This window comes from Heterocephalus glaber, unplaced genomic scaffold (genome assembly GCF_053883595.1).
Source record: "Heterocephalus glaber isolate CG9 unplaced genomic scaffold, H.glaber_assembly_v1.0 deba00000621, whole genome shotgun sequence".
NCBI classification, from domain to species: Eukaryota; Metazoa; Chordata; class Mammalia; order Rodentia; family Bathyergidae; genus Heterocephalus; species Heterocephalus glaber.
In genome coordinates this window covers 27,367,229-27,388,982 of record NW_028258153.1, presented here as the reverse complement: position 1 = coordinate 27,388,982, position 21,754 = coordinate 27,367,229, and the positions used below count along the sequence as shown (strand labels likewise).

The following is a 21,754-nucleotide window of genomic DNA, read 5'->3' as shown; positions in this document are numbered from 1 at the left end:
AAAAAAAAAAGATGAAGATTATAAAATGTTGAGGGCAGGACCTACATTGTTTTACCTAATTTCTCACAAGGTTAAATGTACAATCATGCATTGCTTAATAGTGTGATACACATTACAAGAACTGTGTAATTAAGCAATTTCATCATGGTGTCAATACCAGAGCTAAAACGGCTATGATGTCACTACACAATTCAATCTTACGGGACCACTGTTACACATGTAATACATTGAAAATCATCAATCACTATGTGGTGCACAATTGTACGTATTTGAGAACTAAATATAATTAACAGTGTATCTTTCTAGAAAATTTCACTTAAATCTACCCCTTTGCAATACAAAGGTGTCATTTCAATGAATCTCTACAACGACTCATCTCTCAACATTTGCAGATCTAAAAGCAAAGCTTTGTATTTTGTTCTATGAAACAAACAATGGGGAGTAAGACATCCAGAGAACATTATGAAGCTATAAATATGTAGAATCTGGCAAAGGAAAACTCAAGAATGGAGAAAAATATTAAGTGAATTCTTTCTGCAAGACTTCAAGGTGACACATTAGAAAATATTATGATGAATCAGGACAGAACTACTGCCTCTTGAAAAGTAACTCACCTCTAGCTGATGCAGCAGAGCTTTTCCTTTTTTATTTATTTCTACCATCAACGTAAAGATAGCAACTTTAATATCTTGTTCCACTTGCTTTTGATTTTGGTTTACTTCAATTATTCTGAAAGTTAAATGAAGGGAAGAAAAATATCTAAAAATTGGATGCACATTTTTTCTTGCAATATTTAAAACTGATATTTTAATGTCTAAATTAGATCAAAATGTTCTCAGATCTCTCAATATTTGTTTCAGAGTCCTTCCCTTTACACTGACTCTCTCAAAAAGAGAATGAACACAGTAGAAGAAAACATGGTTGGGCTGGGGATTTAGCTCAGTGGTTCTGCCACCTGCCTTGCAAGCGCAAGGTCCCGAGTTTGATCCCCGGTACCAAAAAAAAAAAAAAAAGAAAAAGAAAACATGGTTGTGGAAGATTATGGTGACACCCAGAATACAGTATACTTAAATGGATAGGCTGGAGAGTGTACTAAACCAGGATTTATAGAAAAGATAAAGAAACTATGATTCTGAACAAGTTTTGCTGTATTCACTGCAACTAAGAGGCAGAAAAGAGTACACATGATAATTTTGATTTTAGGGATGTGGACTGGTATACTGTTCAAGGAAATTTAATACACAGGATAGTCTTTTCAACAAACGGTGTTGAAAGAATGGACATACAGATATTAACATTAAACCTTGGGCTGGGGATGCACCTGGGTGGCAGGGGGCTTGGCTAGCATGCACACATGTGGCCGTGGTTACCGAACCAGCACCAGCTGGGGGGAAAAAGTGAACCTGAACCCACAGCTCATATCACATATACAATGGAAGAATAAGAAAACAGGGTAATCTTTTATTTAAAATTATATCATAATTCCTACTTTTTGCCACTAGATGGTACAAATGCCTTCATTTATCTCTCCTCATTCATTCATTACTCAAAATCAAAAATCTTAAAATGCATCAATACTGTATTTGGCAAAATATACTATTCTGATTAGTATACGGTAATGGAAATCATATTTGATAAACAAAGTTGTTATGTGAAAGCAAACAAAAAGGACAGGGAAAAAAATTTTTTAAAAGGAAAGGGAACTGATAAAGAACTAAAAGACACAATACAATAATAGTAATGTTGATACACAATGCAATGTATAATAATGATGTCAATACAATATATAATAATGACTTACACAATGAATAATAGTTATATAATAATACTAAGACATGAATGAGAAGTGAAGATCACATTTAAGAATCTCTTCTAAGGAAATCAGGAAATATAGGGAGTTACCTAAAAAACCCCCACAAAATCCCAAATTATCAAACTCCACCTATGTTCCAAATGTTCAGAGTAACTTTTTTTTTTTTTTTAATGCCAGGTATTGAACTTGGGACCTTGTGCTTGCGAGGCAGGCTGTGGAACCACTGAGCTAAATCCCTGGCCCCTGTTCAGAGTAAGAGATTATGATGACTGGTCTTAAAAAAGATGAATCAAGATGGATAGAACTTTCCCAATGAACAAAATTCAAAACCCTTGCAAGGCCTCTTTTGTTCTGGCTCTATTAAGCATTCCTTGACCTATTTAGCCAGTGGCATGTGACTTTTGAATGCAAAACAAAAAAAGAACAGGGACACAGGAGTTCATAGGTATCAAGGTGGTAATGAAATTTCCCCGTATACTCCAAATGGGATAAGAAAGAGGTTAGACAAGACGTTCTCCTCCAAAGTTAGTGGTTTACTTCCTAGTCACCGAATTCTGAGATGTGCACCTTTGCACGTCTAAGTTTCTTCTTTGAAAGCCAACAGACCTAACAAGTCATGTCTAGAAACTACACATTGTATCAGGCAATGAATAAAAGGTATGTGAAATAGTTTAACAATCTCTGGTCTCCTCTGGTCCTAAAATGTCCACCTCTTTTCACTTAAAAGATCAAAGCCCAGGAGAAGAATCTCAAATTTCAGCAAACCTAAAACAGCAATCAAATTGGGTGGTGGTAGCATATGTTAATAAACCCAGCACTCTGAGAGGCTGAGGCAGTAGGATCATAAGTTCAAACCCTGCCCGAGCAACTCTGGTAATGAAGTGAGGCCCTGTCTCATAATAAAAAATAAATAAGGGAGCTGGGGATTTAGTTCAGTGGTGCTGCTACCTGCCTCACAAGTACCAATCTCCAATACCAAAAAATAAAAAAAAAACAAAAAATAAATAAGGGCTGGGATGTATCTCAGTGCAAAGTACTGGTTTCAACCCCCACTACTGGTGTGTATGTGGGGGAATCAAATATTTAATTACTTTACAATACTGGCAAAATGGTTGTGTTTAAATACTGGCATTTTTTTGAAATGGGAAAACACAAGATAATTAAAAATTATCAATGCCTACCAGATAAATGAGCTATTACTATTGTTTATTATAACCCTTTTAAAATTTCAGGGCTCAAAAAAATACTTTCTAACCCAAAGTTTCTAGAAAAGTTTTATCAACCATGTTTTATTAGTCATTGGATAGCTCACTACTTAACAATGAATCAAGAAAAATGTTCTCTAACAAAAATGAGTACACATTTGAGAACCAGACTTCCAGATCACCTACATCAACCCCAAAGGGAAACGAAATGGAACACTCTGATACTCAACCACCTGGACTCCCTGAACTAGCAACCAAAGAGGATCAGGAAAAAATAAAATCAGAAATAATTTTTCACATAACAACAAAGATTGTGCCCATAGTGCAAGACATGATTAATAAATCTACAGTGGATACAGATAAAAAAATAGAGCTGAGGAACATGATGGAATGCCAATATAGGAAAAAAATTGAATCCATAAAACACATGCAAACAGATTTCCAGGAGATTAAAAACTCCACTGAAAGTCTATGCAGCAGAATGAGCCAATGTGTAGACAGAATTTCAGATATAGAAGATAAGATCGCCCTTAGCGACCAGGAAAAGAAAACACGCTTCAAAATTTAAGGGACCACAAGATATCAATTCAGCAGCTGCTAGATGATGTAAAGAAAAATAACATAAGACTGATTGGAGTCAATGAAGAAACAGGAGAGTGGAGATGACATAAAAATACTGTTTACAAAAGTGATGGCAGAAAACTTCCCAAGCAGGGAAAAATAATTTGACATACAGATAAGTAAGGCATATAGGACTCCAACTAGCCTTGATCAAAAAAAATCTACACATAGGCATATAATTGTTAAGATTTCAGAAACCCAAAGGAAGAACAAAATTCTACAAGTAGTTAGAGAAAAGAAACAAGTCACATACAAAGGAAAACCTATCAAAATCACAGCAGAGTTCTCAGAGGAAACCCTCAAGGCAAGAAGAGCTTGCATTGATGTGTTCCAAGCCCTAAAGGAAAACAACCTCCAACCCAGATTGACGTACCCTGCAAAACTCATTCAAAATTGATGGTGAAATAATACACTTTCTTACCATAGGAACTTCATGAATACCAAAGCAGCACTCCAAAAATTTTAGACAAAATCCTAGGAAAAGACAATGAGGATCACAACCCCAGGCAGCCCAGCAGAATGAATCAACCAGGCACGACAAGAAATTAAAAGCAAAAGGGGAGGATCAAACAAAAACAAAAAGTCATGACAATCATAACTCCATACGTATCAGTTATAACCATCAATGTTAATGGTCTCAATTCACCAATAAAAAGGAATAGACTGGCAGAATGGGAAGAAGCAAGATCCAACAATAAGCTGCATGCAAGAAACACACTTAATTCAAAAAGAAACTCATAGACTGAAAGTTAAAGGGTGGAAAATATACTCCATGTGACAGGAACCCGAAAAAAAACAGGAGTAGCTATCCTCTTTGCAGACCAAGTGGATTTCAAATCCACACTGATTAAGAGAGACAAAGAAGGACACTCTATCCTTGTAAAGGGAACAATCCAAGAGGAAGACATGACAATCATAAATATCTATGCACCAAACACTAGTGCAGCCAACTATATAAAACAAATACTAATGGACATGAAAAACCATATAAGCACTAACACAATAGTAGTGGGGGACCTCAATACCCGACTGTCACAAATAGATAGATCAACTAGACAAAAAACAAGCAATGAAATACTAGAACTCAATCAAACTCTTGAATATATGAAATTAACAGATGTTTACAGAGTGTTCCTCCCCACAAAATCAGAATACACATTCTTTTCGGCTGCACACAGGTAATTCTCCAAAATAGACCACATTCTTGCTCATAGAACATGTTTAAGTAAGTGCAAAGGAAATGAAGATATCCCCTGTATATTTCAGACCATAGTGTGATGAAATTGGAGATCAACAGCAAAAGAAACTGCAAAAACTTCATAAACACATGGAAATTGAACACCACATTTCTGAATAAGCAATGGGTCACAGAAGAAATTAAAGAAGAAATCAAACAGTTCCTTCAAATAAATGACAATGACAATGCAACACATCGGAATCTACGGGACACAATGAAAGCAGTCTTACCAGGGAAATTCATAGCACTGAATACTCATATTAGGAAAACAGAGTAAGCCCAATTAAACAACCTCATGCTGAACCTCAAGCTTCTAGAACGAGAGGAGAAGGACAAACCCAAAGCTAATACAAGGGAGGAAATTATAAAGATCAGAGCAGGATCCCTAGCTCCTAGGGCAGAGGTGAGCAGCGTGGGCGCTGCAAGCACCCCCCCCGCCGACCGGGGAAATGAGAAGACACGTAAACAAGCCTCAAAAACAGACTTCCAGATCACCTACAGCAACCCCAAAGGGAAACGAGATAGAACAATCTGATACTCAACCACCTGGACTCTCTGAACTGGCAACAAAAGAGGATCTGGGAAAAATGAAATCAGAAATAATTACTCAGATAACAGCAAAGATTTTGCTCATGGTGCAAGACATGATTAATAAATCTAGAGAGGACACAGATAAAAAAATAGAGAATCTGAGGAACATGATGGAATCCCAACATAGGAAACAAATGGAATCCATAAAACAGATAAAAGCAGCTTTCCAAGAGATTAAAAACTCCACTGAAAGTCTGTGCAGCAGAATGAACCAATGTGAGGATAGAATTTCACATATAGAGGATAAGATTGTAATTAGTGAGGAGGAAAAGAAAAATTGCTTTAGAATTATAAGGGAACATGAGAAATCAATCCAGCAACTGCTAGATGATGCAAAGAAGAATAACATAAGACTGATTGGAGTCAATGAAGAAAGAGGAGAGAGAGCAGATGACATAAAAAAACTCTTCACAGAAGTGATGGCAGAAAACTTCCCAAGGAGGGGAAAAGAACTTGACATACAGATAAGTGAGGCATATAGGACTCCAGCTAGCCTTAATCAAAAAAAAATCTACACATAGACATATAATAATTAGGATTCCAGAAATCCAACAGAAGAATAAAATTCTCCAAGCAGTGAGAGAAAAGAAACAAATCACATACAAAGGAAAGCCCATCAGAATCACAGCAGACTTCTCAATGCAAACCCTTAAGGCAAGAAGAGCTTGGAGTGATGTATTTCAAGCCCTAAAGGAAAACAGCCTCCAACCCAGATTAATGTACCCTGCAAAACTATCTTGCAAAATTGATGGAGAAATAAGATACTTTCATGATAAAGAGCACCTCAGCAACTTCATGAATACCAAACCGGCACTCCACAAAATTTTAGACAATACCCTAGGAAAAGACAATGAGGATCACTACCCCAGGAAACCCAGCAGAATGAATCCATTGGGCGTGACAAATTAAACGCAAAGGGGGAGAATCCAACAAAAAGAAAAGGTCATGACAAGGCTTTTCAAACTTTTGACTTCATCTCCCTAATGAGTGTATAATTCAATCTTACTATTGTACTGATTAGTATTTTTGATTCTAGAACGGCACAACATTCCTTGTGCTATACTGGCTATTTATCATCTTATGTCTACATTTTAATTGGGTTGTCTATTAATGAGCTCTAAGAATTTTTTATATGTTCTGGTCATAGGTTATATGTATTGTAAATATAGTCTATTTACTTTTCATTTTAATGATGTCATTTAAAATTCTAAATTTTGATGGAATGTCATTTATAAATTTTTTCTTTTATACCTTATGTTTTTTGTATCCTAGGTAGTTCTTGCCTACCCTGAATTCACAAATATTTTCCCTTATAATTTCTTCTTAAAGTTTTATACTTTTAGGCTTTCTTATTTAGGTTCATAGATCCCTTCAAGTTATTTTCATGTATGGAAAAAAAGGGTTGAGGTTAATTTTTTATATATGGATACCAGGTGTTCTAGTGCCGTTTGCTGAAAACACTATCTCTTCCTTGGCTCTTGAATCGAGTTTATATTCTATAAAATGCTAATGTTAAATAATCTTTCAAAACTCAGTGGACCATATATGTGTGGTTCTATTTCTAGATTCTGTTTTATTCCAATGATCTATATGTCTTTCCTTACACCAACGCTGCCTTGATTACTGTAGCTTTAGAAGAAGTCTTAAAATTGGGTGCTAAACATCTTCCAACACTGTTTTTGTTTTTGGCTTTTCTGGGTCCTTTGTACTCCTACATAACTTTTAAATTTCAATATCCAGTTCTTCATTTATAACAAGTATACACAGACCTGAATTTTTATATATACCTTGTGTTTTCTAATCCTGCTAAATTCAAGTCCAAGTTCTAGGGGCTCCTAGAGATTTCCTAGTATTTTCTCTGTAGATGATCATTTCATCTACATATAAAGATTTTGCTTCTGCCGTGCCAATCCTATCCTAGTTGTGTCATTTTATTGCCAGACTATTTTGGTTTAGACCTATGTTTCAAAGTCTAATGGACAGATGAAGAGTAGGCATATATGCCCTTGTTCCCCACCTAAGGCAGAAAGCATTGTATCGTCTCCATTCATAGAAGGAGTTTTGTTGGAAGTATGGAGTACATGTCTTTGATCTGTTGAGAAGGTTCTGTTCTACTTCTACTCTCCTGATAGCTTTTACCGTGAACAGCAGTAAAATTTAGTCCAATACTTTTTCTCCAACTAGTGACAGGATCATATGGCTTTCTCTTTTCCTCTGTTAAAATGATGACTTTTGGGGGTGGATCTTCCAATGCTGAACCAACACTGTCATCCCTATAATAAAACCACTTTCTACATCCTGCCAGATCTGACTTCTAAGAGTTTGTTTTGTTAAACAAATTTCTATCTATCTTCATACTTTTTCTTCTACTATCTTTATCCAGTTTTAGGATTAGCACAAGGTTGATTTCCTAAAATGAGGGGAGAAGTGTTCCTTCTTTTTTCTGCTTTAAATGTTTGATATAATTTATCAGTTAAAAGGTTTATGAGCCTGCTGTTGTCATATAGGTAGGTTTCCAAGCTAGGAATATACTTTCTTTAATAGGTGCTATTCAAATTTTCTATTTCCTCCAGAGTTAGTTTCATTAATTTGTCTTCTAAGTTACTTCTTAGAAGTTGTCAAATTTATTTCAAAAAAGACTTTTGAAATATGCTTTCTATATCCTTTTAAATTCTTTAAAATCTGTGGTAATGTCTCCTAGATCTTAATATTGTAATTTAAAAAATGTATAACTGATATTGTGTAACAGGAAGAAAAGGTCTAAAAGAGCAGGGGAATTGGGAGGGGTAGGGGAAGGGAAAAAAGGGAAAGGAAAAAATATGAGAAGAGGAAAAAAATGGAAACAAGGTCTGTGCAAATATGGAAGGGTGGAGGGGGTGAAGGCAGGGCAAGAGAATGGGAAAAAAAATAAGAACCAAGAGACTCATGTAATGGTACAAGATCCCAATGATGAATGTAACTGTATTGTATACCTAAAATGTACCAATAAAGTTAATGGGAAAAAAAAGAAAGATCAGGGCAGAAATCAATCCAATGGAGACTAAACAAATGATACAAAAACATCAATGAAGCCAAGAGTTGGTTTTTATAAGAATAAAAAAAATTGACAAACCCTTAGCCAACCTTATCAGAAAAAGGAAAGGAAAGGCCCAAATCCATGCAATTAGGAATGAAAAGGGTGAAATTACAACAGACCCAGCAGAAATCCTGTGAAGCATCAATACGTACTTCCAGAACTAATATGCCAATAAGATGGAAAACACAGAAGAAATGGACAGATTCCTAGATAATTATGAATTACCAAAGTTGAATGAAGACCTAAAAATTCTAAACAACCCAATATCAATCAAGGACATTGAAAACATAATTAAAAACTTACCAACTGAGAAAAGCCTGGGTCCTGATGGCTTCACTGCCGAATTCTACAAACATTTAGAGAGGAACTACTGCCACTATTGTTTTAAACTCTTCAACGAAATTGAAAAGGAAGCAATACTCCGAAACTCATTCCTGGAAGCAAACATCAACTTCATCCCCAAAGCAGAGAAAGACCCAACTGAAAAAGAGAACTGTAGGCCAATCTCACTAATGAACATAGATGCAAAATCCTTAATAAGGTACTGGGGCAAACAGAATGCAGAACATCATCAAGAAGATCATACACCCTGACCAAGTGGGATTCATCCCAGGGATGCAGCGATGGTTCAATATACGCAAATCAATCAATGTAATACACTATATCAATAGAGCCAGGGACAAAAACCACATGATCATCTAAAAAGATGCAGAAAAAGCATTTGACAAAATTCAACATGCATTTATGATAAAAACCCTACAAAAAATTGGAATACATGGTCTCTATCTCAATCTGATAAAAGCCATCTATGAAAATCCAACAGCCAGTATCATACTAAATGGTCAAAAACTGAAATCTTTTACACTAAAAAAAGGAACAAGAAAAAGATGTCCGCTATCACCACTCCTGTTCAATACAGTTTTGGAAACATCAGCCAAAGCAATTAGACAAGAGAAAGAAATACAAGGAATAAAGATAGGTAATGAAGAAGTCAAATTGTCATTCTTTGCAGATGCCATGATACTTTACATAGAAGACCCCAAGAACTCCACCAAAAGTCTTCTAGACTTAAGAACCAAAGTCATTAAAGTAGCTGGATACAAGGTCAACACACAAAAATCAATAGCTTTCCTCTACATGAACAACAGACTCACTGAGACACAAATAGGGCAAACAATTCCTTTCACAATAGCATCCAAAAACCTGAAATACCTAGGAATCAACGTAACAAAAGAAATCAAAGATCTCCTCTCTGAAAACTATAGCACTTTGAGGAAAGATATTTAAGGAGATATCAGAAAACGGAAAGACATCCCTTGCTCCTGGGTAGGAAGGATCAACATAGTGAAAATGGCTATATTTCCAAAACTGCTATATAGATTCAATGCAATCCCAACTGAAATCCCAGCGGCATATGTCACAGACCTTCAGAAAACAATCCAAAAATTCATTTGGAACAAGAAGAGACCCAGAATAGCAAAAGCAATTCTAGGTAACAGAGACATGGCAGGGGGTATTACAACCCCCAACTTGAAACCATACGACAAAGCTACTGTGATAAAAACAGCATGGCACTGGCAAAGAAAGAGACCTGAAGACCAGTGGAACAGATTAGAAGATGCAGAAACAACTCCAGACACACTCAGACACCTCATCTTTGACAAAGGATTCAAACACCCTCGCTGGAGGAAAGATAGTCTCTTTAATAAATGGTGCTGGAGAAATTGGCTTTCAACTTTCCAAAGACTAAAACTAGACCTATATCTCTCACCATGCACTAAACTAAAATCAAAATGCATTAAAGATCTAAATATAAAAACAGAAACACTGAACCGCCTGGAACAGAGGTTAGGTAGAACTGAAGACATTGGGGTAGGCAAAGACTTTATGAACAAAACCTCAGTAGCTCGTGAACTAGCACAAACAATCTACAAGTAGGATCTCTTTTTACTAAAAAATTTCTTCACAGCAAGAGAAACAACCAGCAGTGTGAAGAGACAACCCACAATGTGGGAAAAAATTTTCACCAGCGGTCCTTCAGACAAAGGTCTACTATCTTGAATCTATAAAGAACTTAAAAAAATAAGACCTCCCTAATTCAAAGATCCAATCCAAAAATGGGCATCTGAAATGAACAGACATTTCTCACACTAAGAAATAGACATGGCAAATAAACATATGAAAAAATGTTCAACATCACTAGTCATTCGAGAGATGCAAATGAAAACAATGCTGAGATTCCACCTCACTCCAGAAAGAATGGCTGCTATCATGAAATCAACCAACAACAAATGCTGGCGGGGCTGTGGGGAAAGAGGAACACTGCTCCACTTCTGGTGGGAGTGTAGACTGGTGCAACCACTGCGGAAAACAGTATGGAGATACCTCAAAGAACTAGGACTGGAAGCTCCATTTGACCCAGCTATTCTCCTGCTGGGTGTTTTCCCCAAAGAATTAAAAGAATCATCCCACAGTGATATATGTGCACCCATGTTCATAGCAGCGCAGTTTGTAATAGCTAAAACTTGGAAACAGCCCAAATGCCCATCAACTGGAGACTGGATAAAGAAAATGTGGTTTTTTTAATAAAATGGAGTACTGCTCAGCTATCAAAAACGAGAAATTAGAGACATTTATTGCTAAATGGATGCACATTGAGGCCATACTCTTAAGTGAAATAAACAGGACAGACATGTGTAAATACCAAATAGTTTCTCTAGTGTGAGAAACTGAAAGTATAAATAAGGACTAAAAGGTATAATAGATAATGTGAAATAGGAAGAAAGGTGACAAACGGGAGGGGGAAGTGGGAGGGGTAAGGGAAAGGAAAGAAGGGAATGGAATTGCTATGAGAAAATGAGAAAATGGAAACAAAATCCTTGTAAATAGGGAGGCTAGAGGGGTTGAAGAGAGGGGAGGGGAAGGGGGAAAAAATAAGAACCAAGAGAGTACGTAAAGGTGCATATCTCCAATGATGAATGTCATTATATTGTACACCTAAAATGTACCAATAAAAGGATATATAAAAAAAAATAAACTCGTACCCCCCCCCAAAATGAGTACACATTACACATATTATATAAAACGATTTGTTGTATTACCATAAATGCTAATTTACCTGTTTTGGATCTGATTTCCTGTATATTTTATATATTTCGTTTTTTCCATCAGTTTGGTGATTAGTGTATCTATGATCACTTTCTGATTCTGAAAAGCCTCTTCTATAAACTGGTACCTAAAGAAAGAAATAAAGTTTTATATAAATCCGTATAAAATGAGGGAAAATCCAAATGTTAAAGACTATCAAAAAGAGACTACAAAAATGTAAATAATAATCTTTTAAAATACCCAATATACACTAGAATATAGGTTTTCCCTGTCTCTCAATTATTAGTCAAGAAAGGGGTCTAAAAGGACTAACATCCAAAATATACAAATAACTTCAGGGCTGGGGATTTAGCTCAGCGACGCCGCACCTGCCTCGAAAGAGCAAGGTCCAGAGTTCAATCCCTGGTACCGAACAAAAATAAAACAAGTAACTTTAAAAAATCAGAACCCCCCAAATTTAAAGATCCAATACAACACTGGGCATCTGAAATGAAAAGACACTTTTGATAAAGAAGTATAAACAGCAACTATATGAAAAAATGTTCAGCATCACTGGCATTTGAGAAATGCAAGTTAAAACAAGACAGATTCCATCTCACCCCAGAAAGAATAGCTATCATCAAGAAATCAACCAATAACAAATGCTGGCAAGGCTGTGGGGAAAAAGGAATGATTCTGCACTGTTGTTGGGGGTATAAGTTGGTACAACCACTATGGAAATCAGTGTGGAGATTCCTCAAAAACCTAAAACTAGAGGTTCCACTTGATCCAGCTGTGCCCCTTTCTATATTATCTTCCCGAAAGAAAAGAATCATAACACAGTGATATATACACACTTATGTTCAGAGTAGCACTGTTTCTAACAGCTAAATCTTAGAAACAGTTCATATGCTGATCAACAAAGGAAAGGATAAAGAAAATGTGGTATTTATATACAATGGACTACTACTCTACCATAAATAAGGATAAACTTGAGTCTTTTTAAAGTAAATGGATGCACCTTGAGACTATGTTAAGTGAAATAAATCAGATACACAAGGTTAAATATCACATTGTCTTTTTTGAGAAACCAAAAAGGTAAATGAGCAAAACGGAGGATAGATACTGGAAAGTACAAAGAACATGTTCAAATGGGAAGGGGAATGAGGGTGGGGAAGGAAGAGATTTAAAAAAAAAAAAAGAAAAAGAATAAATGGAAACAGCTTTTGTAAATATGGAGGGGAAGTAGGGTTGAAGGGAAGGGAAGGGAAGGGAATGTGGGAAAAAAAAGAAGCATTAAGACATTATGCATAAGTATAAATTCCCTATGATGAATATTATTATTATGAATGGCAAATATGTACTAATTTTTAAAATGATCCTAAGCCAGACCTAGTGGCACATGCCCATAATCCTAGCACTTGGGCAGCTGAGGCAGGAGCATTACCCAGTTCAAAGCCAGCCTGCAGTACATAGTGAGACCCTGTCTCAAAAAGACAACAAGAAAAGGAAGTGTATAGATATTATTGATGGACACTTGCAATTACTTCAGAAGTTTAAGAAAGACACGACTATCACTTGGTTTTGATAGGCTTATCTGGCAGCTTTAGAGGCTTATTTGCCAGCTTATCTGTCAAAAAGTAGTCTAAGATATATTTACAGATTTATTAACTATTTTACAGTTTCAAAAGTATGAAAGTTTACTGCAAATAAACACTTTAAAGATCACTTTTAAACAATAGGTATATTTGCAGAAGACACAAACATATGAGTCCATAATAAACTGAGGAGGCGGGTGGAGTAAGAACATGATGTACTATGTGATCAAGCTTCACACAACTCTTGTACAGCACGGAAATATTTATTAACTTGGAAATGAAGACCATCTACTTTAGCAAACTATGCAATATAATGCAAAAGCTCTTAGAAGATAGGCAATGATGTAGACTATATAGTTGTATTTATATTTTTAATAAAATATATACAGTATTTCTAAATATATTTTACATGATGTGAATTTAAATGTGTAAATGAATTAAGTCAGTACTATAAATAATGTTGCCAGTTATAAAAAAAGGAATACCCAATATTTCTATTAGATTTCTTTGGTACATAATCACATCGCCTACTATAATGACATTTAAAAATTCTTTCTGGGCTGTGCTCAGTGGTTTCAGTGCCTGCCTTGCAAGCACAAGGTCCTGAGTTTGATCCCCGGTACCAAAAGAAAAAAAAAATTCTTTCTAAATCTTTTAAACATTTTTCTTTATTACCCTGGGACTTTAGTATGATATACTGTTAAAAGAGATGATCGAAATGGTTATCCTATGTTGTTCTTAATCTCAATATACACTTTCAATATTCCATTAATTATGATGTTTTCTAGATATTTTAATAGATAATCAGATACAGGAAATTCCCTTTTACTCGTAGGTTGCTAAGAGTTTGTCATTAATATATGTTTAGTTTTTATTGAATGTTTTTGCCTTCCTCTACTGAGATGGTTAAGTAATTTTTCCTTTATTCTTCTAATATGATACCATGAATTACTTTGGGATACTAAATGAATTTTATATTCTTAAAATAAGGCCAACTTGGTTGTGATTAACTGAAAAATGATAATACTACTGGGTTTAGTTTCCTATTTCTTAGAATTTTTACATTCACTTGATGGATGAGACTGGCCTGTAATTTTTCATTTCTATTCCTTACCAGCTTTTGGTATAAAGCTTATGCTGGCTTTATAAAAGAACTCAGAATTCATTCTTTTACTATTCCCCAGACAAGTCTATGAAAGAAAAGTATTAAATTTACATGAACTATTTTCTATATTCATTAGTGAAGTCATTTGGATCTGTAGTTCTGTGTGGAAAAGCTTTAAACTGTAGATTTACATTAAAGGACTAGTTTGATTTCCTATTTTATATTTGTTTCAATTTTATAACAATTTTCTCATTTCTTGTAAAACCTTTCAAATAACTGATACCCTTTCTATCTTTTTCAATTTCTTTAGGATATGTACTAAGGCCTTTCACATTTGCATTGTTTATGTAGGCAGATGGTCTCATTTTTTTTTTTGGTATCAGGATCAAACTCGGGACCTTGAGCTTGCAAGACAGGTGGCGGAAAAACTGAGCTAAATCCCTGCCCCAGAAAAAATCAATCAATCAATCAATCAATCAATCCCCGGCCTTGCAAATGTTCTCTTAATGACTCAAAGAGATCTGACCATTTCATTTGGTAACCACTCAATTTTTGGCTTTGACTATTTCTGCACCTGTCTTTATTGTGTGCCTTTTAAAACCTACTTTGAGTTTATCTGCTGCTTTCCTAACTTGAGATAAGTGTTTCGTGGACTAACTTTTTATACTTACTATGTAATATATATATTTAAACATAATATATTTTTGGGCTGGGGGTGTTTGCTCTAATCATGGCTTCAGTTATAAACCTCAAGCTTTCACTGATACATATTTTCACCACCATTCAGATAAAAATATTTCTAACAGCCATTAGAATTTCTTTGATTTAATTAATTTATTTTAACTTTATTTTAAAATAATTTTGAAGTGAAATTTGCAAAAGTACTGGCCTCACACAAACCTTTATATAGATCAAAGTTTTTCAAATTTTGTCTGCTCATATCTTTGTAACCACTTAGGAATTCAGTGTGCATTTCCTCAAAATAAGGGAGTCTCTTACTAAAACACAGCACACTTGCTAATTTCAAGTAAACTGGCATTGATACAATATTGCATCTAACCCACAGACCATATTACTATGCCATCTGTCTCAATAATGTCTTTCATACCTACATCAGTGCACTTAGTTTTCATATGAGCTTCATTTCTTTACTTCTAAACATGATTTTTCTGGTAACTAATGTTTTCTAGATTAACTATTGGGATTATACAGTTATCTTGTAGGATTTCAATCCTTTGAAATTTGAGATTTTGCTTGACACAATCTAATTAGCCAATTAAAATTTTTTCTCTGAATGGTTGCGAAGAATGTGTATTACTGCATATAATGTTCCATAGTCTCCATAAAGTCACTTGTTAATTCTTGTTATTTTAATCTTACTGATCTATGTTATTAATTTTCAGTCTATTTGTTTTATCAATTAAAGATTGAAATTTCCCACTCTGGATTTATTAATTTGAATTTTTTTATGTAAGTTTATGGTGCATATAAATATAGCACTAAGATCTTTTAGATTGAGCGGCTTATGAAGTTTCCACCTTTAAAGTATCCGCTAAAAAAAAAAATTATCTGCTATATCAACTTGTCTTTGGTTTATCTTTGTACGACACATCTTTTCCCATTAATCTTTTTATATACCCAAGATTTTGAAGTTTCTCATAAAAAGCAAACGGATGCAGTGGTGTGCCGTGTCCCACCTGTAGTCCCAGCTACTCAGCAGGCTGAGGCAGGAGGAATGCTGGAGCCCAGGAGAGTTCAAGGCCAGCTGGGGCAACATAGCGAAAAATGTTCTTGGAAACAAAACAAAACAAAACAAAACAAAATAAAATAAAAAGCAAATAGCAGATTTTTTTATTTTGTTTCTTATCTAATCTGAAACTGCCTTATAGTTTTGGACATTTTGTTAGTTTATATTTAGTATAACTGTGAATGTATTTGTACATCCACAAATTACCAAGATTTTTTCTTTTTTTTTTTTTGGTTTTTTGAGACAGGGTCTTGCAATGTAGTTCAGGCTGCTCTTGAACTTGCAGAGATCCTCCTGCCTAGGATTATAGGTGTTTTTAAATCTTACCTGTTGTTCTTTGTTAATTTGCTTTCCTTTTCTGGCTTAGTTTTGACTGATTATTCCATACTTTTCTCTTGTCCTTTTTTTTCCTCCTCTCCTATCTTGATAGGCATATGCATTTTTACTATTCTTTGACTACTGTAGGTATTACAAAGTTCACATCTTATCATCATCTAACATTTTTATTTTCTCTTCTGCCTAAAGTATGTATGGACCTTATACACGTGTACATACTACACAGCAAGACACTACACTGTTTCCTAAATCAAAAGTCATCTACTCATATGTAGTATTTTGGTTATTTCTTCATGCATCTCCTACCTAAAGGGTTTACCAGAAATAGTCTCTTTGTCTGAAAATGTCTTTCATTCACTCTCATTTTTAAAGAATATGCTCATTGGGTATAGAATTTTAGGCCTGTGGTTATTGTTTCCGTACTTTAAAAATCCTGCTTTTGCGCCGGGGATTTATTAGCTTGGTGTTTCTGCTGCCCGCCTCAAAAGCGCAAGGTCCCAAATTCAATCCCTGATATTACCAAAAAAAAAAAAATCCTACTTTCATAATTACCCTGCTGGGGGTTGTAGGACCTTCTTGAATATGCACTAGATGTCTTTCATCCCTATTTGAAGCTGGCTGCCATTACATCATCTTGTCAAATACTGTCATTCCTAATCTCTTTTCTTTTTTTTCTTCGTCTTCAGTTACATCCATGTTAGAACTTTATATTTCTTGCCTATCGCTCCTACTTTTTAACCTTCTGTTTACTGTGCTTCATTCCGGATACTTTCGTAATTGTCTTTTGGCTCATCAATTCATATTTCCTGCTATATCAAAAATCTGTTCAACATTTTATTAAATTTTAATTTTGGTCACTGTGATTTCAGTTCTATCCTTTCCATGCAGTATAGTTTTCAGTTCTTCACCCAAATCTTCCACTTTGCCTTATATCATGGTAACTGTAAGACAGTACTTCTTACACTGTTGAATCTGCTAGGTTTTGCTTGCATTGTCTCCTTTCCCGCCATGCCTGATTATTTCTGTGTGCTGGATTCTGTTGGTTTTCTTCCTCCTGGGAGGATTTACATTTGATTTTACAGGGTATTTTGAAGGAATAGCAATATGGTTTCATTATAACATAATTTTAGGTGCTAAGCTTTAATTTTTTTTTTCTCATTAAGTTTATTAGTACATTTTCAGTATAAAATAGTTACATTCATCATTGGGATCTTGTACCTTTACATGAGTATCTTGGTTCTTATATTTTTCCCTTCCCTTTGCCCTCCCTTCACCCCCTCCACCCTTCCCTATTTGCAAAGACCTTTTTTCCATTTTTTTCCTCTTCTCATATTTTTTCCTTTCCCTTTTTTCCCTTCCCCTACCCCTCCCAATTCCCCTGCTCTTTTAGACCTTTTCTTCCTGTTACACAATATCAGTTATACATTTTTTAAATTACAATATTAAGATCTAGGAGACATTACCACAGATTTTACAGAATTTAAAAGGATATAGAAAGCATATTTCAAAAATCTTTTTTGAAATAAATTTGACAACTTCTAAGAAGTAACTTAGAAGACAAATTAATGAAACTAACTCTGGAGGAAATAGAAAATTTGAATAGCACCTATTAAAGAAAGTATATTCCTAGCTTGGAAACCTACCTATATGACAACAGCAGGCTCATAAACCTTTTAACTGATAAATTATATCAAACAATTAAAGCAGAAAAAAGAAGGAACACTTCTCCCCTCATTTTAGGAAATCAACCTTGTGCTAATCCTAAAACTGGATAAAGATAATAGAAGAAAAAAGTATGAAGATAGATAGAAATTTGTTTAACAAAACAAACTCTTAGAAGTCAGATCTGGCAGTATGCAGAACATGGTTTTGTTATAGGGATGACAGTGTTGGTTCAGCATTGGAAGATCCACCCCAAAAGTCTATGACCCTGTCACTAGTTGGAGAAAAAGTATTGGACTAAATTCTACAGCTGTTCACGGTAAAAGCTATCAGGAGACTAGAAGTAGAACAGAAACTTCTCAACAGATCAAAGACATGTACTCCATACTTCCAGCGAAAATGCCTTATATAAATGGAGAAGATACAATGCTTTCTCCTTAAGGTGGGGAATAAGGGCATATATGCCTACTCTTCATCTGTCCATTAGACTTTGAAACATAGGTCTAAACCAAAATAGTCTGGCAATAAAATGACACAACTAGGATAGGATTGGCACGACAGAAGCAAAATCTTTATGTGTAGATGAAATGATCATCTACAGAGAAAATACTAAGAAATCTCTAGGAGCCCCTAGAACTTGGACTTGAATTTAGCAGGATTAGAAAACACAAGGTGTATATAAAAATTCAGGTCTGTGTATACTTGCTATAAATGAAGAACTGTATATTGAAATTTAGAAGTTATGTAGGAGTACAAAGGACCCAGAAAAGCCAAAAGCAAAAACAAAAACAGTGTTGGAAGACGTTTAGCACCCAATTTTAAGACTTCTTCTAAAGCTACAGTAATCAAGGCAGCGTTGGTATAAGGAAAGACATATAGATCATTGGAATAAAACACAGAATCTAGAAATAGAACCACACATATATGGTCCACTGAGTTTTGAAAGATTATTTAACATTAGCATTTTATAGAATATAAGCTCTATTCGAGAGCCAAGGAAGAGATAGTGTCTTCAGCAAACGGCACTAGAACACCTGGTATCCATATATAAAAAATTAACCTCAACCCTTTTTTTCCATACATGAAAATAACTTGAAGGGATCTATGAACCTAAATAAGAAAGCCTAAAAGTATAAAACTTTAAGAAGAAATTATAAGGGAAAATATTTGTGAATTCAGGGTAGGCAAGAACTACCTAGGATACAAAAAACATGAGGTATAAAAGAAAAAGAATTGATAAATGAGATTCCATCAAAATTTAGAATTTTAAATGACATCATTAAAATGAAAAGTAAACAGACCATATTTACAATACATATAACCTATGACCAGAACATATAAAAAATTCTTAGAGCTCACTAATAGACAACCCAATTAAAATGTAGACATAAGAAGATGATAGCCAGTATAGTACAAGGAATGGTGTGCAACTCTAGAATCAGAAAAATACTAATCAGTACAATAATACTGAATTATACACTCATTAGGGAGATGAAGTCAAAACTTTGAAAAGCCTTGTCATGACTTTTTCTTTTTGTCGGATTCTCCCCCTTTGCCTTTAATTTGTCACACCCAATGGATTCATTCTGCTGGGTTTCCTGGGGTTGTGATCCTCATTGTCTTTTCCTAGGGTATTGTCTAAAATTTTGTGGAGTGCCGGTTTGGTATTCATGAAGTTCCTGAGGTGCTCTTTATCATGAAAGTATCTTATTTCTCCATCAGTTCTGAAAGATAGTTTTGCAGGGTACATCAATCTGGGTTGGATGCTGTTTTCCTTTAGGCCTTGAAATACATCACTCCAAGCTCTTCTTGCCTTGAGGGTTTGCATTGAGAAGTCTGCTGTGATTCTGATGGGCTTTCCTTTGTACGTGATTTGTTTCTTTTCTCTCACTGCTTGGACAATTTTATACTTCTGCTGGATTTCTGTAATCCTAACTATTATATGCCTATGTGTAGATTTTTTTTGATTAAGGCTAGCTGGAGTCCTATAGGCCTCACTTATCTGTATGTCAAGTTCTTTTCCCCTCCTTGGGAAGTTTTCTGCCATCACTTCTGTGAAGAGTTTTTTTATGTCATCTGCACTCTCTTCTCTTTCTTCATTGACTCCAATCAGTCTTATGTTATTCTTCTTTGCATCGTCTAGGAGCTGCTGGATTGATTTCTCATGTTCCCTTACAATTTTAAAGCAATTTTTCTTTTCCTCCTCACTAATTGCAATCTTATCTTCTATATGTGAAATTCTATTACATTGGTTCCTTCTGCTGCGCAGACTTTCGATGGAGTTTTTAATCTCTTGGAAAGCTGTTTTTATCTGTTTTATGGATTCCATTTGTTTCCTATGTTGGGATTCCATCATGTTCCTCAGATTCTCTATTTTTTTACCTGTGTCCTCTCTAGATTTATTAATCATGTCTTGCACCATAGCAAAATCTTTGTTGTTTATCTGGGTAATTATTTCTGATTTCATTTTTCCTAGATCCTCTTTTGTTGCCAGTTCAGAGAGTCCAGGTGGTTGAGTATCAGATTGTTCCATCTCATTTCCCTTTGGGGTTGCTGTAGGTGATCCAGAAGTCTGTTTTTGAAGTTTGTTTACGTGTCTTCTCATTTCCCCGGGGGGTGGGTGGGGGGGTTGCTTCCGGCGCCCACGCTGCTCACCTTCTCTGCCCTAGGAGCTTGGGATGGCAGCGGGGGAGCTTCCTTCCGGGTTCTGGGACCAGCTCAGCTTCTCTGCCCTAGGAGCTTGGGATGGCAGCGGGGGAGCTTCCTTCCAGGTTTTGGGACCGGCTAAGCTTCTGTGTCCTAGGAGCCTGGGATGGAGGCGGGGAGCTTCCTTCCGGGTGCTGGGGCCAGCTGAGCTTCTCCGACCCTAAGCTTTAATTTTTATGAGGAACTTACAGTCTTTCAGGGTTCCAACTCAAGGCAAAAGGAAGCCTTTATGTCTCATGAACACTTTAGTCAAAACCCTGACTTCTCAGCCCTGTAAGTGTATGAAAATGGTCTTGCGGCTGGGAGTATATACCTTAGTGCTTAAGTGCTTAACCAGCATGTGTGAGACCCAGGGACTGATCACTAACCCCAAGAAGGAAAAAATAAGAAAGAAAAACAAATGCTTCAAAAAGGATATAAGCCACCACCCTGGTCTACATTCCAACCTAATCCTGACCCAGGAATTCTTTATTACTTTGTTAGCTCTAAAATTTCTTATGCAGATGATTTCTGAATTTTGTCTGGCTTTTCTATTGGTCCTCTTTGGAATGCTTGGTCCAAATTATCCAGTCTGCCATTACTGGGAGCATAGAACATTGTAAGTAATTATGTGTATCAATTAATAAAAATCTTAAGGTTTAGATCAGTGCCTGCTAACTCAACTGTGGAAGTCAAATGGAGACTGTAATCAACTGGGAAAGACATGACTCATTTTAAAGGCCACTAAGTTCATTTCAACCAGATGCTGACATGAAAGCGTACAACAGCCATGTTCTGGAAAAAAGCTAGAAATGTGCATTTTTTAAAAAAACTTAAAATCTTATTTTATAACACTAGCAACCAATTCCATATTTTGTAAAATAGCATGTTAGTCAATGTTTCTCAACTCGGAGTGACTGCTCCACAGGACATCTGGCAATATCTAAAGACATTTGAAAGTCATTTTTTAATTCTAACTACGGAGGAATGT

At 35.5% G+C, this 21,754-nt stretch overlaps 1 protein-coding gene across 3 annotated transcripts in view; it reads right to left on the bottom strand.

Annotated features, from left to right (window-relative positions):
- Trim24 (tripartite motif containing 24) overlaps positions 1 to 21,754 on the bottom strand; it is a 109,059-nt gene that overhangs the window by 42,553 nt on the left and 44,752 nt on the right. For all 3 annotated transcript variants that reach the window (XM_087205904.1, XM_087205905.1, XM_087205906.1), the window contains exons 5-6: positions 11,662 to 11,778; positions 615 to 729 (exon numbers count right to left, since the gene is read on the bottom strand). In XM_087205904.1, coding sequence (XP_087062030.1) covers positions 615 to 729; positions 11,662 to 11,778 — 232 coding nt within the window. The remainder of the gene's footprint in view (positions 1 to 614; positions 730 to 11,661; positions 11,779 to 21,754) is intronic.